The 18,452-nt window shown below is 40.2% G+C and overlaps 1 protein-coding gene across 1 annotated transcript in view; it reads left to right on the top strand.

The window, feature by feature from the left end:
* LOC110963314 (ELKS/Rab6-interacting/CAST family member 1-like) overlaps positions 1-18,452 on the top strand; it is a 183,013-nt gene that overhangs the window by 33,941 nt on the left and 130,620 nt on the right. The window contains 4 exon segments of the mRNA XM_051959255.1: positions 9,500-9,753; positions 9,844-10,015; positions 14,270-14,344; positions 16,319-16,474. Of these exon segments, the coding sequence (XP_051815215.1) occupies positions 9,500-9,753; positions 9,844-10,015; positions 14,270-14,344; positions 16,319-16,474 (657 nt within the window).

Raw genomic sequence — 18,452 nt, 5'->3', positions numbered from 1 at the left:
AAGCCCTTTTCTGTGTGAAATTGTGAAATTTCTTTAAGCGTCAATAGCGGAGGCACTGTACTGAGAAGGTTTTGTCTGTGTTAAAGTGACATTTGGCAGGTCACAGAAAACTTTTTTTTAATAAATACAGTAACAATCATATCGCTTTCTCTCACTTGGCCTACCTCAACTCGCTCCTTCTGTCGCCTGCAGTCTGCACCTCTTTCCATCCTCTATATGTGGACCTATGACTCATCATTCCTCTCTTGCGTGAGTCTTTGTGTGTTTGCAAGTTTATGTGCATGTGTGAAACAATCTCACTTTCCACCTTTTGAAGTTCAACCGTCCCAACAAAAAGGATAAAAAGCTGGTTGTTTAATGCGACTATTATACCCAAAAGTGTGTGTGTGTGTGTGTGTGTGTGTGTGTGCATGTGTGTGTGTGTGTGTGTGTGCGTTAATACGTCGAGGGGTGTTTCGTATGTGTGTGTTTTTTCACACATGAGCGCTCATCAGGAACAGATGGTCCTCAAACCTGTGTGTTTATTTAGTTGGGATGGAGGGATAGGTGAGAGAGAGAGGGAGAGAGAGGGAGGGAAACAGGGAGTAAGGCAAATACTGGGAGTGATGGCAGGGGAGGAAAAAAAGCAGATGGACAGAGGAGAGTAGCAAGAAAGGGCCTACAAAGACCAAGGAGGATATACATGGAGGGAATTTAACTGAAAACAGAGCGAGAGAGAAAAGGGAGGAGACTTCTGTACTCAGGAGTCTTATAAAACTTTAACTCCAATGCAGGGAGACAGTGAAATAGCACTCCTTCCCTCTGGCTTTCTGAGTTTTTTTTTTGTTTTGTTTATTTTTAAACAAAGACACAGTGTTCATTTTACAGTGGAAAAGAAACAGAGACAATGTGAAACTGAAAGGGGTCAGTTTTCTCTCCTTTTTTCCTGCGAGGCTGTGATTTTTGTCAATTTTCCCTCTCACTCTGTTCACTTTCTCTCCCTCTGCGCTGGTGTGTGAGTCGCTGTCGGTGGCCATGTCTGTCCTTATAAGGAGCGAGTTTGGGAAGAGTTGTTGGGGAATGAAGAGAATTACAGTACAGTCACTCCCCCTTTTGCTTCTGGTCCTTCTGTTTTTAACTCATTCTGCCACTAAGATTTCTGAATTTATGCAGCTATCTGTCGGTCTCAAAGAACTTGACGTCTGTAATATAATTATTAACCTGGAAATAAACATGACATATTATTGGCTAATTGATTCCTCTTCTCTTCTCTTCTCTTCTCTTCTCTTCTCTTCTCTTCTCTTCTCTTCTCTTCTCTTCTCTTCTCTTCTCTTCTCTTCTCTTCTCTTCTCTTCTCCTGTGACCCTGATGTTGCATCTCAAAGTGACTGATTAGGGTCAACCTCCTGCCTTTTCTCCCCTCTCATCACTATTTTCTACTCATCCCTTTGCCTCTGTCTCACTTTAATTTATCGTATGTCTGCACAAAACTGCCTTTTTTTTCCCGTGAGCCTGCATTCATTCTTTTGCAAAATGAGGTATTTTCTCCTGTGTTCCTTCCACCGTTCGTGTTTTTTTTTTGATTTCGTGTCCTCCTCTTCGTTATGTTCTTCATCATCCACCTTTATCCTAAGAGAAAGAAGAGACAGAGTGTGTTAATCTGCCTGTTGTCTAATGCCTGAGTGGGCGATGCTTTCAAACTGCTCACGGTCATTACACACACACACACACACACACACACACACACACACACACACACACACACACACACACACACACACACACACACGCACACTCAACATGACCACTGCCTCCAACATTATGTTGTCGGCTGCCTATGTGTGTGTGTGTGTGTGTGTGTGTGTGTGTGTGTGTGTGTGTGTGTGTGTGTGTGTGTGTCGCTGCGTGTGGGCATTATCGTGCGCGTCCATCCCGATGTGTGTGTTGAACGTGTTTATGTCACAGTGTGTTTGTGAAGGGGGAAGCATGACTCACCCAGCGAGAGCAGAATAAGCGAGGGATGAGACGGAGGAGTAATAACGAAGAGATGGTTAATATTGAACGACAGATGAGCAGTGGCCGCAGGGAGGGATGACGAGCGGATGGAAAAATTGTCACTGTATTCACAACCGGAGTTTTCGCCTCTCTTTTTCCCTTCATGAATAGAAATTGCGAGGCTTCATCATTAGGGTGCATGGGGTCATTAAATTGTTTTTCTGTAGATATTCCCACAAAAAAATGTGGTTGTGTTGTTGTCAGTTTATGGCACGAATTCAGGTTTTAAAGTCACAGTTATGTTTCAGTGTCCAAAGATACATCAGCTTATCTTAGTGCATCTTTTTCCAGCTGAACTAAACCCTTCATTTGCAAATGTTCTGTTGTTGAAGATGTTTATTTTGTCAGAAACCCATTTTAACCCTTCTGGTGTTTAGAAATTCAGTCCCAGCCTGTCAGCATGCGCCGTCTGTCATTTACACAGAGGGGGTCACAACCAAGGCAGTTTTGGAATCTCTCTTGTAGTGAATTGAGTGCAGGACACGATAGCTGCAGGTTGATTGTAAGACATTTTACTATTTTTGTGAGAATATTTTCTGAATCATACGGATAATTTGACCCCCTTGAGTGCTGGTGTTTCTGAAGTCAATCATATGATATATGTATGATATAAACCCAGTGATGCTGGACTTTTGGGACTAAAACCAAATTTAAATTCCCACGTTAACTTACTGGTATACACAGATATTGTTTCTGTATATGTTGAAGTTATACTAGAAAGGGAGAATAATGGGGTTGTTCTTAAGGGTTTTGGTTTTGTAGACTAAAATCTGACTCCTGGTCTACAAAGCACTGAATGGTCTTGAACCAAAATTCATCCTGGTCTTATTATCTCCATATGAAGCATCCAAAGCCCTCAGGTCATCAGGGACAGGTTTACTGTGTGTTTCCCAGAACCAGAACCAGAACCAAGACCAGTGAAGCAGCATTCAGCTATGATGCTCCTCACCTGTGGAACAAACTTTCTGAACACCTGAGTTCTGCTCAGACTGACGGCTCTTTTAAATCAGGCCTGAAAACCAGATAGTTTACTGCAGCTTTCTCTTCGATGCTCAATCTGCTTTTTGACTTTTAATGCATTTTTTGGTTTTATTTCTATGATTTGAATGTATCATCTTAATGTCTACTTGCCTTGCCTTGACTTGCCTTTTAACCTTCCAGGAATGTATTTGTGTATTGTACCATCTAGCAAATTGATGTGAAGTCACCATTTTACGCCACTCCACTGTTCACTCATCTGTGATACATACTCTGTTACATGTGCTGTAGACAGTGCTGTGAGCCAAATGATGTGATGACACCAATACCAGGGATGTGATTTTTCCGCGAATTCGTGGAATTCCGCTTTTTTCAGGGATGGGAATTTTCCACGGATCCGCCAATTTCCGCCGATTTCAAGTTTGAACACTTTATTGTCGCTGATACTCCTGCGATACTCCCGAGATGGTAACGACGTTAACGATAGCTTGTTAACGACGATTGTAAACGGCCCAGCGATTGGAAGTTGCTGTGCCACCGCCGCACACATCCCCCCCGTCAACAACTTTCCGCTGGAATCACAACTTGCTGAACCCATCCCTGCAATACTGATTTACTCAGTCCTGATCGATATCAACTGGCTGATATTATTGGCCAGTATTGGCCAGTCACAGATGCATCGGTACTGGCATGTATGTTGTTTGACATGCACCGATCTGAAATGCTTTCTTTTTATGTACATAAAATAAGGCAGAAAAAGAGGCTTTGGATAATTTAAAAATAATATCGTTATACAGTTTGTCCAGCAGAGTGACTCTGACTCTATTATATTCCATTACATTCCTCACAGCTCTGCCTGCAGCACATGTAGCAGAGTGCGTATCACAGCTGAGCAGTCAAGTTGTGCCTTCGCAGTAAGCTGCTAACTAGTTTTTGAACTACATTTCCAGCAAGTTAATAAACCATGGCCCCATCAGTTTCACTTCTCAATATTATTCTAAAATTATTGTTATTATTTAGATATACACTAACGTTCAAAAGTTTGAGGTCATTTTTGAAATATTCGTACCTCCAAAAATATAGTACCAGTTTGATTCAATAAATTACCTCAAGCATCTTCTTCTGCCTTAGATTCTGTCAAAAATCATATTGGTGCATATTCAGACACCATATATTCATGCATTTGTGATCAGGCAGTGTTGACCAATAAAATTAACCAACATATATATTGGTCGGACTCTACAGGTGCTGGGAACCAACAAATGTTTGCAGTCTGTTTAGAAGTGTGACGATGACAGGAGGTTTCTTGCTCCCTTTGCACTTCAGCCAAGTCATGATACTTTTTAAAGAGGTTTTAGTTGGGTAAATAAGGTTACCCAGGATTACATGAAAACTTGGGTTTTTGAGGAAGGTGGTGACTGAAGTGTGTGTAAATTCAGCTGTGAAGAATAACTACAGGTTGTGTTACAGTCCTCATGAAATTTGAGGAGTTTTCTGCTTATAAAATACACAGCCTTGCTATTTTAGTCACCTGTCCTCTAATGTGTCTTTTGTATTTATAAATTCATGTATCTCACTAGAGGCTTTACCATCATGTATGTAGCTGATATACTACAGACAGATCCTTTATAAAAATACTGGCTGTTAAATAAAGTCATCTAGTTTTGAATGGTTGAGCACTGACATTGTTGTGTAGCTTGAACAATTTATCTGTCCCTTGCTTCGACTGACAGAAAGGCTTGTCATCTTGTTATTGTCATAATTATACATAATTTTAGATTTGCTTCCACTCTTTGCTGTTACATAATTGGAATGTGCAAATTAATGGAAGAAATCAAACTTGAAGTTGTAATTCTTTTAGTTTTTGTTATGAATGATGCACACTACTGTTCAAAAGTTTGGGGTCATCCAGACAATTTCATGTTTTCTGTGAAAACTCACACTTTTATTTATGTGCTAACATAATTGCACAAGGGTTTTCTAATCATCAATCAGCCTTTCAACTAGCCTAGCCACGCTACACCCATGTTTCTGACGGCACAAGGGTCTAGGGAAGCTCGACAGGGAGGGAGGCGGGCTAAAAGGTTGTCTATCAAATCCCTCTGCAGCAATTGGGTAGGTATACAACCAATCAACGCAACGAATAGGCTGACGTAGTTCCTAGAGCAAAGGCGGATTGTGGCTAAGTCCCGTTAGCTTCCCAACAAGCGGAGCCGCGGAGCCAACTGGTATATTAAGGATTTGCCATATCCCGTCGGCATAAGTCCCAATACGTCTTTCTTCTCAATGAAACACTTCAGTGCCTTCCTTTGTTTATCTTTCAAGTTGAATTTTAGCTTCAAATCTTTGTGCGCCGGTTGTTTCTGTCAGAATCGTTGCGCCTCTGTCGTCACTTCGTTACACCCGCCTTCTGAATCTACACTTCATGGTGATTGGTCCGGCCAGTTTTAGGAGAATCCAACCTCGAGCCTTTTGGAGGGTAACGAGACCCACCCTGGCAGAGAATTAAATTCGTTGCCGTGGGTTGTCTAGCGCGGCTAGGCTACCTTTCAACACCATTAGCTAACAGAATGTAGCATTAGAACACAGGAGTGACGGTTGCTGGAAATGTTCCTCTGTACCCCTATGGAGATATTCCATTAAAAATCAGCTGTTTCCAGCTAAAATAGTCATTTACCACATTAATGTCTCGACTGTATTTCTGATTTATTTAATGTTATCTTCATTGAAAAAAGTTGCATTTCTCTCAGAAATAAGAACATTTCTAAGTGACTCCAAACTTGTGTGTTTCTCTGAACACATGAATATGTCCAGTTGTGTACATATGAGTGTTTGTGTATCTGTGTTAGTCTGGCGTGGACCACCACCACCCACCCAGTCCCCTGTGGAATCAGGAAGTGTCTGACAGGGTCAAAGGTGTCGGTGCTAAAGACGACTCAGCAAAAACTGAGAAGAAAAACAAAACTTGTATTCTGACCTCCGCTGTGTCGCTCTCTCCCCTCCTTCTGTTTCTGCCAAACACAATTAACACACTGTTTTCTCCCCTTTTTCTCACTCTGTCCTCCTTATCTCTCCCTCTCTGTTTGTGTGATTTTCTCCTTGCTTCCTATGATATTTCCCTCCCTTCTTCCTCCCTCTTCCGTGGTCTGGCGTTTCTCAGCTCTACATTCCTGCTCTGTGTGTGTGTGTGTGTGTGTGTGTGTCTTTGTGTGTTGAAGGGGAAAAGTGGCACAAACCCATGTGTGTACTCTGGCTCTGAATTCTTTATGTGTAACTTTTTCGAGTTGTGCGAGTGTTCGTAGTGTATTTGCGTGACTTCGTGCAGAAGTACACAGATTTGCATTTGTGTCAGTGAGTCTGCTGAGACTTTGTGGGTGTAAATTCATTCTTGTAACTCTGACATGCTTTCAGATGCTTCATGTGAGTGAGAGTGTGTGATAGTGATGCATGCAGACATGAATATTCATGCTCACGTACTGCTCATAATATTATATACACACTTCTTTTACTGTAATGATCGTAGTTGGCAGACCACATCGCTTTTTATGTACACATCTTTTTTCTTGTATTTATAGCTGTGCTGCATCTAGTAATTGTTTTGTTATCAGTAGATTTTTTTTACTCTTTTGCTATTAATACATTGCTGTAGCATTGGGGAAATTTATTTATATAGCATAATTTGTACACAAGACATCGTTATAGGTGTTTCTACTTTGAAAAAAATTAGTAACAAACTGCAAAAGATTTTCATAGTTTAAGTACAACTGCTGCTTTCAAGTTGATTAACAATTGTTTTCACTTTTGTTTTTATTAATCAAAATAGTTGAGGCTGTGGCCTATTTTTATTGCACGGATGTTTGCATGTCTGAAGGAGGAGTCATATTTGGCACGAAGGCAGGAAGATTAAACCCGAGAAAGAATATTTAAGTGAGGAAAGGGATGCTTTCCGTCGCTCTCCGTCTGTCTGTCTGCGTCCCTCAGTCCTTGGGGAACTCTTAGAAATGTCAGCCCATGTGTGTGTGCGAGGAGCTTTTGTATGAGTCAGCATCCTAACCCACATATACCCACAGCGATACAATAAAGGCAGATTAAGATGATAAAAATGTTAGTCATCTTTCATAGGATTATACTAATGAACAAACGGGGCAAGATGAAGCTGGACATCCTCCTCTGTGGCTATCATGCAACATAAAGCAGACTTATTGTAGAAGACACTTGCTGCAGTATGATCTTATTACCTTTTTGTTTGCTTTTCTTCTCCATGTGTCTGTTTATGGGAGCGTACAGTATGTTTGTGATCACTATCTGCCTCTTTCCCCCCCGTTTCTTTCCCTTCATATCTAAGAATTGTTTTTCTTCGCCTCCTCGCTCATCCATCTCTTTCCTTTTTCCTTTAATCTTGCTTCTTTCCTCGTCAGTGCTGATTAACGATAGCTGCAGGGGAACGATAGCATCTCTGTCTCTTTTAACCTCTTAACTTTCTTTTTCTTCTCTCTTTCTTGCTTCTTTTTTAATCTCCTGTTTACCTCTGATCTCATCCGTGCGATTCTCTCTCTCTCAGCGCTTCGCTACCTGTATTATTTTTATCTCTGGAAATACTCCATGACTCCATGTGGCGATGGCCTGGCTGCTCTTCAGGTTATGTGTGACGCATTTTTAAAAAGCCTCGGGGACATCACTGTGGCATCACACATACTTCTAATGGACTCTGCTTTAGTCTGACTCAGGGTCAGTCATGTCATGTCTCCGTCAGCCAGGACAGATGTGATACTTACCTGCCAGCACACTTTTGTAACACATCTGCAAAGATGACACCCATGTGCTGCTGCAGTCAGTCCTGATCAATCAGTTAGTCAGTCAGTCAGTCAGTCACATGTTGCTTCAGATCAGTATTGATCTACTGGGGTCACTTAGAAATGTCCTTAGTATCTACATAGAGGTACAGAGGAACATTTCTAGCAACCATCACTCCTGTGTTCTAATGCTACATTGTGTTAGCTAATGGTGTTGAAAGGCCAATTGATGATTAGAAAACCCTTGTGCAGTTATGTTAGCACATGAATAAAAGTGTGAGCTTTCATGGAAAACATGAAATTGCCTGGGTGAGCCCAAACTTTTGAAGAGTAGTGTATTTAATATTGGTTTGGTCTGCTGATGAGTCAGCTCTATAGTCTATAATGTCTTATAGTAATGACGTTTATTTGTGTTCAGCAGCTCAGTATGATACAGTGTTTGATAAGATCTTTGGGCTCCAGAGGTTCACATCAGTAGCCATCAGGGATGCTTTGATGTAACTTTTCTGATACAATCTCATGTCCAGTATTTGAGCTCTCATTTTTAGATTTTAAACCTGTGGGTTGGAAAAGGTTCTGCCTGCGGGTTTCAAAGATGTGCTAACCTTTAGAAAAGGTCAAAACAACATCATTTATCTTGGAAATGAATTGTAAAAACTTTCAGACAATCCTTGAGCTACTCGTCATCTGTGAAGCTCTGTTCTGTAGGGAAACTAAATCTGAACTGAACCTTAAAATTGTGATATTTCATAAGTTAGGATAAAGACAAGAAAGAATTTTGCAAAAAAAACAACTTCTGTCTACATTTCTCATTTGAATGATAAGACTTATTCTGTCTGAATAATGTGACAGGAGTGTGAACCACCCAGAAACTGTTTGGGATTCAGAGGGTTAAATAACACGAGGACATGCTCCTACATACAGCTCCAGCCTCTCTGATTGGTACATTCTTTCCAACAGTTACAGTCCCAGATCTCCACAAACACAATAAAAACCTTTGCAAAAATCAAAGGTCCATTGTCTGATTTAAGTGCGCAACAGTGGTCTACCTCATTTCTTCTTCCGTCTATTCATTGTCAAGTTTTTTTTTTTTAATGTTTACCAGAGTTCAGTGACAACAGAGTGAGCACAGCAGGCCAAATGTCCTTTGGCTCTGCAACTTACCTCAGCTCGTCCTGGCGATCCCCTCAAGCTCCCCTCTCACTGGGGAGATATAATCCCTCCAGTATGCTCTGGGATGAGGCCAGAACACCTCTGAAAGGAGGTTGAAAAATGACATTCTTGTTGTTGACAGAAAGCCAGCATAGACTGAAGCAGATTTCCCCCAGAGTGCTGGCCAATCTCACAAAACCTTTTTTAGAAATTACCACAAAGCAGTTGACACTAGGGGCCTTGGGGAGCCCCGAAAGCGGCTGATTTGTAAGGCAGTGTTTTGCATTGGTCTGTAGACTACAGTTGTATTTGCAATGAATTTGGAAACCCCCAAATCACAGCTTGTGGAAGAGAAAAGGTTACATCAATAGTACTTTAAACAGCTGTCAAGTCTCTGCAAATGATTTACTGTCCAGCTGCTCAATAGAAGAAATCTTGCCTCACACTCTATTCATCTCTTCAGCAACATCACCACGCGATCACGCTCCTGTTGAACTCTTTCATTTCCAGTTCTAAAGCAAACTTCTCCTTCTCTCCCACCAGCATCTTCAGTGCACCATCCAGGCTTTACAAGATGAGCTCAGGATCCAGCGCGATCTCAACCAGCTCTTCCAGTCCGATTACTCCGAGTCCGGCCGCCTCAGCCAATCCATCCCTCCTCAAGAAATGACGGAGGAGAACTTCCTGCGTCTCCACGGTGAATACGAGCGGCAGGTTAAGGAACTCTTCCTCCTGAGGAAGACTGTTGAAGAAATGGAGCTGAGGATAGACACACAGAAACACACACTAACTGCCAGGTAAATAGAAAGAGCAGTGTGACATTTATGATTTTAGTGATTTAAAGTACCACTGTAACTCTATTTTATCTTTGTCCTGCTGTCTAACAGGGATGAGTCAATAAAGAAGTTACTGGAAATGCTGCAGAGTAAAGGCCTGTCTGCTCGGGCGACCGAGGAGGACCACGAGCGAACGAGGCGACTGGCCGACGCTGAGATGACCATCCACCAGCTGGAGGGGTTTCTGGAGCAAAGAGACAAGGAGATGCTACAACTCAGAGAGGTGATTTGTGCAGAACAAACAATGTGCAGTTAAGCATTTCCAAATGCACAGAGGTGTGTCTTGTGTCCAGATGTGAATGTGTTCAAATCGAAAGTGTGTCATGTCCAGGCGAGGCTGTTGGCTGCTTCCACTTTTGGCTCACACTTCAGTTTAATGCAACACAGAAACATCCACACATGGAGAAAAGAAGAGGAATGCACCCTTTATCCTATTTTCTCCACTTACTCTTCTTTTTTCTGTCTCTTTAGGAGCATCTCTTTCAGCTGGCATGAAGGTGTTGTTATTTTATACAGTAGCTCCCCCTAGTGCTCGGAAGTTGTTAGTGAGCTTTTCAATATATTTATTTCAGTTTACAAAATTTCATTCATGCACCTTTTCCTAATTTGCAGAGGCAACAATTCACAAATATTTGTTGTGTTTTTGTTCACTTTTCAGCACAATATCCATTTTCCCTAGGGTTCACAGTCCTGAATAATCTGAAATGTGAAAATAAAGGCTTAAAATGAATAAAATACATATTATATTGAATTGCAAGAGTGTAACAGGCAGGAGGGAAAAGTTCAAAATCACAACTTTGTGTCTGGTGATGTTTCTAGATTTTCAAAAATCTTCATTAATTACTCACAGATAGTATTCAGAGTTACATAGTTTTTTCCCCCAGTACTCACATGTTCATCTCTCTTAAGAATAAACATACAAATGAATGAAACAAATATGATTGCCAGCTAGAACACAAACTAAACTATGCACATCAACAAATATTTTGATACCGGTATGCTAATTAGTTTGGCATGATTCCCTTTGACTGATTGTTTTGTAATGGATAAATACAGTGTCATTACATGTGTGATGCCAAATAATGAATCTAAATCTCTCATAGACAGCAAATCACTAAGAAATCTACACAGGAAGCATTTTGTTTTTCTCACAGAGGGTTGAAAACATCATTAAGAGATATGGTGTCTACAAACTTTAGCATATTCCCTGGTCCATGTTTCTCCATATTGCATCACTGTGCTGGACAGAATCTCTATTTTTAGACCATGTTTGACAATAGACAATGTTACAAAGCAGAAAACATGTCAAGGGAGCTGGAACAAGACTGTGCAATGTTTGACGATAGTTTCAGAATGGGTTAAAGTCAAAATTACAGCGCGAAATAGTGTAGTCGTTTCTATTAAGCATTTTGTCTCGCTAACTTCCTGCTGTACTGCTGGCTGTTCTTTTTTTGGGACATTATTAATTTCACTAATTAAACTGTGGAACGTCCTGCAGCAATATTTTCACATCTTTAACAATGTTCGCCCGGGTGATGGAGCTGCTGTGTAGATATTAAAAGAGAGACTCATGAGCACTGTAAAGATTAGAATCTAAGCCTAATCTAATTAAATTTAAATTTTATCTGTAATGATTTTAAGAGCCAGCAGGTGTCAGTGTGGAGCAACACAGTCGGGGCACAGCATCAGCGCAGTCGGGAGAATGCGCAGCACCCGCCCGTCACCGATAGGTACAGATACCTGATGAGGACAGCAAAGATCTATTCTGATGAGCGATTCTTTATATCATAATCATGTTTATTTTGCTGTACCAGTGAAGCTATGATAATTTTTTTTCGCATAAATTTGATCTGGCTTCCCAACGTTTGGCCTGGATCGTATATAAATATATACAAATATATAAACAGCAGGGAGATAAAAGCAAAACTAAAAACGAAGAGTGGACATGACCAGAGCAGCTTCAGGAACAATGTTTCAAAGGTGAGCCTTTAATTTTGATTTAAGAATCACCAGTGACAGGACAGAATTTAATGTGAGTGGGTGTAAGAACCAATAGACTTCAGCCCCCGCAACCCTAATGAGGATTAAGTGATGTATAGATAGTGGATGGATGTATTTCAGATTAAACAGAACTGGGGTGATGTCCTGTTTTTTTCCCCCGCTGCATCCCTTAATAACCTGACAGCTGCATTCTAAACCAGCTGTAGTTAGTGATGGTTGGACTGTGCCAGCTCCGTTTGCAGTCAGGTACAGTGGAGCAAATAAACCTCAGGTCCTTGTGAGATAAAATATGTTTCATTTTGGTGATGGATCTAAGTTGTTAAATCCTACCAAATATAACACTTCTGACTTGTTCATTCAAGCTCCAAGAGGAGTTGAAGAAGATGCAGATTTTTTTTAACTTTATTTTTAATAAAAGTTTTTTCTTTACAAACCTGGAACTAAACATAATGAACTGATAGACTGACAAGAAAGAAAAAATGCAGCTTACAAAGAGAAAGCATACATCTTACCCATACAGAATTGTATTACAACTCGATTTTTTTCCAGTTGGTATCTAGTTCATCTTTCCATTGTGTATATTTCGTTTGTTATTTCAATCCAGTCTGAAACATTAGGCGGATACACATTCAGCCATTTTCGTGTAATGGCCCTTTTACTTGCTGCTTGTAAAATTTGCAGAAGATATCTGTCCTCCTTTCTTAGTCCAGTTGGCCAATTTCCAAGATTAAACAGTGAAAAAGTCTCTTCCACTTGTAATCCTGTGATTAATTTAGTATTACTAAGTACTTCTGTCCAATAGGGGGCAATCTTGGGACATTCCCAAAGAATGTGAAAGTGTCCTGCTGATATCTGTCCACATTTCCTCCATCAGTAACCATGTTCGGAAGTTTTTGTCTGTAGAGCCTTGATTTTTGGGGTAATAAAGTATCTTAATGTACTGTTCCAAGTGAACTCTCTCCATAGTTCAGAACAAATAGTAGTCGTGATTGGTTTACAGATATTTAACCAATCCTCTGCACTTAGGCCAATTCCAACCTCTTTCTCCCATCTCTGCTTAATGTGCATGAAGACACAGATTTTTGATTAAATCCTGCACATTTTCCGTGTTACAGTCATGCATACTTTTGCTTCTAAGATTTCATTATTTCATTATGTCATTTACTTTCATAACAACAGCAACATCAGATCGAATTGTACCTGTAACACTCTAACGATTAAGAAGCAAGAAATCTTCTCCTAGAGCATATCTGAGTGTGAGTTCATGGACATTCATAGTATTCCAGCCAGCGCCTCTAGCGATGGCACCCTACTATCTCTTTCACATATGGGAGTTTTCTAATGCTTTCTGGCTCATGCATTAGCTGTCTTTGTTAGCCTCTAAGTGTGTTTCCTCCAAAGAGAAGCAGTGATGCATACACTGCTGTGTCCTCCCCTCTGCTTTCATTCCCTCCCTCTCTTTCTCTGCCTCCTTTCTTTTTGTGTCTTTACATCTACAGCTACACTCCCCCTTCGTTCTCTCCCCCTTTCGCTCTTAGTTCATCTGACGAGTGAGTTGTGATGCAGCAACAACAGCTAGACAGACAGGACTTTGTTGAATTTTGCCAAGGATATTTACATTTTTGAGAATTTTTCTGAAGATATCCAGCGTATATCTGCCAAACTCTCAGGTTTTTCAGTGACATCATTATTTAGAAGTTACAGGCTACTATACTCTGTTGCAGGAGTTTGATTTTCAAGTATCTCAACTCATTAGACTGGAGTTTTTCTATTGATTTTGCATCGTTTGGTTCAGTTTGGACTTTTAAACCATTTCACATCTTATTCAGACCCATAGACACTGAAGCTCTGCAGCTAATTCACTGAATTAGCATCGCTTCAGGCTGTCAGATTTGATCATTGGTTGACATTAAAGATTGAAACGGTGTCAGCAGCGTCGTTGCTTGCAGCTTGAACGATGTGGGATGGCCGGATCGACCCGCGGAGGCTGAAAACCAGCTCTTCTTCTGCTAGAGGGAAACATCTCCATCCTGCCTCCCCCTCCATTCCCATCTCCCCCTCTTTCCCAGTCTCCCCCTCCATCCCTATCCCACCTCCTTTCCATGTATCTCCTCCTTTCTCTCCATGTCGCCATCCCCCTCTGCGCTCCTCTCCCTCGTTCCCTGCTCCTTCCCCTCCCTTCCAGCGTCACCCCATCCATCCCGTTGTCCCCCCTTCCTCCTGTCCTCCCCACTTCCCCTCCTTCGTCGTCGCCTCTTCGGTCCACCATTCCCACCATCCTTCCCTGCAGCACTCTCCATCCTTCCCTGCTCCCGCTCCTCGGCCTACACCCTCCATCCAGCCCTCCCTCCATCCCTTCCCAGCAGTAGCTCTCGCCTCCTCTCCCGGCCCTCGTCCTTGTCCTCCTCCCCCGCTGCCTCCCCCTGTGTGTCTCCCTCCATCACCTGCTGACCATCGTGGTGTTTTTGTCCCTCAGGAGCTGCACAGGAGATACGAAGCAGCTCCAGAATCAACCAAGACCAAGGCCCTGCAGACAGTCATCGAGATGAAGGTAAACACACGCTGCTGATGTGTCTGCATGTATCAAATTCTGTTCGCTTTATAATACAACACATTTACTGAAGCTTGTCTTTTACCCTCTGAACCCTAAAACCCACTATCTGTACAAAAAAAACACCCAAATAAAATCCTTTATCAGAGTAAGAACATGTAAAAAACACAAGAATTATTAGATTTTCAACTACTTGTACACTCTGTTGTACCATTTTGTCTAAAAACCTAACTAAATCTAAGCTTGAAATCATGATATCTCATCAAATAACCAATTTTCTCTAACTAGATTCTGTAAGAAACTAAAATTTCTGTGCTCCTGAAGCTATTCGTAACTCACCTGCAACCAACATTCATATGACAAAAATTGTGGTATTTTTCAGCACAGCTGCAGGCTTTGTATGGGAACAAATTAAAAATGTTAAATGTTAAATATCTATATATAGTCACTATTTGCATTCCAGTGTTGGTAGCACCTGTGTTCACTTGTCTACATATTGAAACCAGGTTTTTAAAATTGTTGTAAAATAAATAGTTAAAGAAATTCAACTGCATTTTTAAAAAAAATGATTTATGGCATTATAGCATTTTCATACTGAACAAATTACACTTTTGATTTATCTCTGCATATAACCATAATTGTGCTGTTTCTATATAGTTTTAGAATAGAATATTAAAGTGAAAAATGACCGTAAAGTCCGTGAAAAACACGCCTCCAACCTGCTTGGGGGTTAAAACAGAAACCTGAACTGTGTGAAAATGACACCTGAATGTGTAGTTTTGATTCCATGCAAACTATGCACTGTTCTGTTAGTCTGTTATTCTGATAGTAGCAACATTTGTTCTCAAGCTGTGTATTTTTTTTTAACTGTCATTAGTATTAACTGGGGTGTAAATCAACTACAGAGTCAAAATATTTGCAGGAAAATTTGCAAAAATAGTCAAAAACGTGATTGTCATTTATTAGTTTATGTGTATATATTTTTTTAAACACAAGAAAAATATTTGAAAATGTGCTTGTTTAATTAACTTTGTCGCAAAAATGTAGGGGCCTATATTTTATGTATCAGAGACACTTCTTGCTCCTAAATAAACTACACACATTTACTTCCATTTCTCAGTTATTTGTACAAAGGATTTACTGTTGATATCCAGTTTAAGTCAGAATATGTTTTATTGAACCCACAACATTAACTTTACGTTAGTGTTTCTGACAGCCTCTTAAATGTTGTCAAATGAAACTGTTTTGGGACATTCAGGGTTCATAGGGTTAAATTACGTGTGCATGATGAAGAAAGGTAATTTTTAAAAAAGCTATGTATTATACATTGTTTTCCTCATATTAAAAGTACAAAATGAAGTACACGGTGGGCTAAAAGTAGGCTTATACTTAGTAGGTAGGATTTTGGTAAATCAACCAGCAAACCTACGCTTCTCAAATTTATTTCTTATGCGATAAATTGCTTGGCATGGGGGAGTGTTAAAGGCTCCTTGTCATTTTCACACTTCCTAAACTGCTTTAGTATCCACTTTCTTTGGCTTTGATTTAATTGCCACTGCTTACAATCCCTGTAAAAAAAAGAACAAAATTGAAACCAAAATTGAAAGAAATAACTTAATAACATTTCCAAAACGTGAATAAGGGATGTGGAATAATGATTTGTAATTATGGTTTAAATAAATTAGATCTAAATTGTGAAACAAGCAGTGAAACAACTTTACACCTACTTCTGGCCCACTCTGTACCCCGCACCAAGCCTTGGAATTCTCAGGATCTCAGTATTAGCTTTTCTTGCCTTGAACAACATGCGTGTTTGGAGTCATTCAGTTGATGTTGCCTTTCATGTGCACTTCCTTTGATTGCATTTCAAACGCTGCTCATCGATCAAAAACACCAAAGTCCTGTATTTCGTTTTTGATTAGTGGATCAAACCAGGTCTCGTCTCCTTACATGTGTCCGTTTGTGTCCTGCCAGGATGCAAAAATCAGCTCGATGGAGCGCGGCATGAGGGAGCTGGAGGAGGAGGTGATCATGCTCAAGTCCAACGGAGCTCTGAGCAGCGAGGAGAGGGAGGAGGAGATCAAACAGATGGAGGTCTACAGATCCCACTCCAAGTTCATGAAGAACAAGGTGACGGATGCACACATGCGAACACACCCGCGCACACGCACTCATGTAGACCAGACAGCAAGCATTTGGACAGTTGCACGTTTTCTTCAGGCTCTGTGCTCCAGCATGTTCAGTTTGCAAGTGTAAGAATGAACACTAAATTAAAGTGCAGAGTTTCTCGCTTTAATTTGACAACATTTATGTTAATAAGCAAAGATTTTAGTTTGGAATACAGCCCTTTAAACATGCTACAAAATGTGTGTCACTTTAACACTGATTTTTGTACAAAAGAGCTCACTTGTTAAAGATCGGATGTAGAGTTTAAAATTATCTGTTAACATGCAGAGTAATGAGGTGATCATACAAATACATCAGTGATAGTTGGTTTATAAATCTATGAACATCAACCTCTATTTAATCATGGAAAGAGGAAACTGGCAGCTCATGACCCAAAGCATTCCTCCTCATCTTTACAACATTTTGGTAGTTCTGCTATAGCTGGGACATGAATGTGAACACATGCAAAAGCAACCAAAGAGCTTTTTGAGGAATGGAGGTGGAACATCCTCGACTGGCTGAGTCAATCATCCGATCAATTGAGCATGGATTCCCCTTACTGAGGATCAGACTAAAGACAGAGAAACAGCACAACATGCAGCAGATGAAGGTGGCTGCAGGAGAACGTCGCCAGAGAAGAAATAAAATGTCTGGTGATGGATGTGGAACACAAAGTGATTAAATATAAAGGTTACACAGCGTCTAGGTAGTTCATATGCAATATTTTAGTATGTTACTTCGCCAAGGAATGCGGCGGATTTTGTGACGACCGGTGTTGGTTTGTCTGTCTGCCTGTCTGTCTGCTCGCAATATTACTCAAAAACGGACGATGAAAGTTTCAAGATCATCAATAACTAATAATAATAATAATAATAATTATAATAAACAAATGCTGAATTTCTGACAATGCCACATAGACAAATGAATAGCCTTGGAGAAGCACTGTGCTCTCTGAGTGCTTTTCTTGTTTATTAAGCACATTTACAACAACAGAGCAAAGTGCTTTTAAAGTGCCTGATTATGTCAGGTATGATCAGTTAATATGTCTCTCTCCAAGCTGCTTATTTGACTGCTTCCCTTCGTCACTTCTCTCGCCTGTCACCTTGAAATTGATTAAGGCATCTGTCATTCCTTTAGATACATTTAAAGAAGATGAGGGTGCTCAGATGTACCCGATGTGTTTTACTGGACAGCAACACCCTTAGAGAGTAGAACGTAAAGTAAAAAAAGTGAACTGTGGTCTAGTTTACCGTAACATTTCATCCTGTAGAATACGGTAAAACACTGAAGGTTTAAACAGGAATGACAGTACCAGTTCTAACATCTATAATCGTCAGATATTTAGAATGTTTTCTGCACGACCATATCTGATTTGCCGGACATTTTTGTAGCATTTAATACTTATATTTCTAAAGATGTTTGTAAAGTTTTAGCTTAAAATGTCATGAGAACCAATCGTGGAAATTTCAGGCTTTTATATTTAATATTTTCTAAAATACTGTCGTTCAAACAATATGTAAACTTTTGAAAAAATGTGCTGAAAGTGAGTCAATGGGCACTTTAAAAAACAAACAACAAGACATTACTGAATGAATCATTCAAAAGTTTCACAGATCTGTAAAGATCTGTAGTTTATATTAAAAAATTTTAAGCAAATCAGAGGTGATCGAGCAGAAGACCTCCGATGATTTGAGATGAATAACTCCAATGACTGCAGGTGTAGAATTTCACCTCTGTGGTTTTTCACAGACTAATAATCATTTTCTATCGATTTCATTCTGAATATTTACATCTGCTTTGATATCTCCCTTACATTCAACAAAATGTAATTGTTTATTTACGTTATTTCTGTCTGTCACATGTTGTTGTCACTGTTGTTTGTGTATTAATTGACATTTCTGACCGCTGAGATGCTGTGGAGTCGTTGAAAACTTTGTGTCTC

The sequence above is a fragment of the Acanthochromis polyacanthus genome, chromosome 1, assembly GCF_021347895.1.
Source record: "Acanthochromis polyacanthus isolate Apoly-LR-REF ecotype Palm Island chromosome 1, KAUST_Apoly_ChrSc, whole genome shotgun sequence".
Taxonomy (NCBI): Eukaryota; Metazoa; Chordata; class Actinopteri; family Pomacentridae; genus Acanthochromis; species Acanthochromis polyacanthus.
This window is presented reverse-complemented; position numbering and strand designations above follow the sequence as displayed.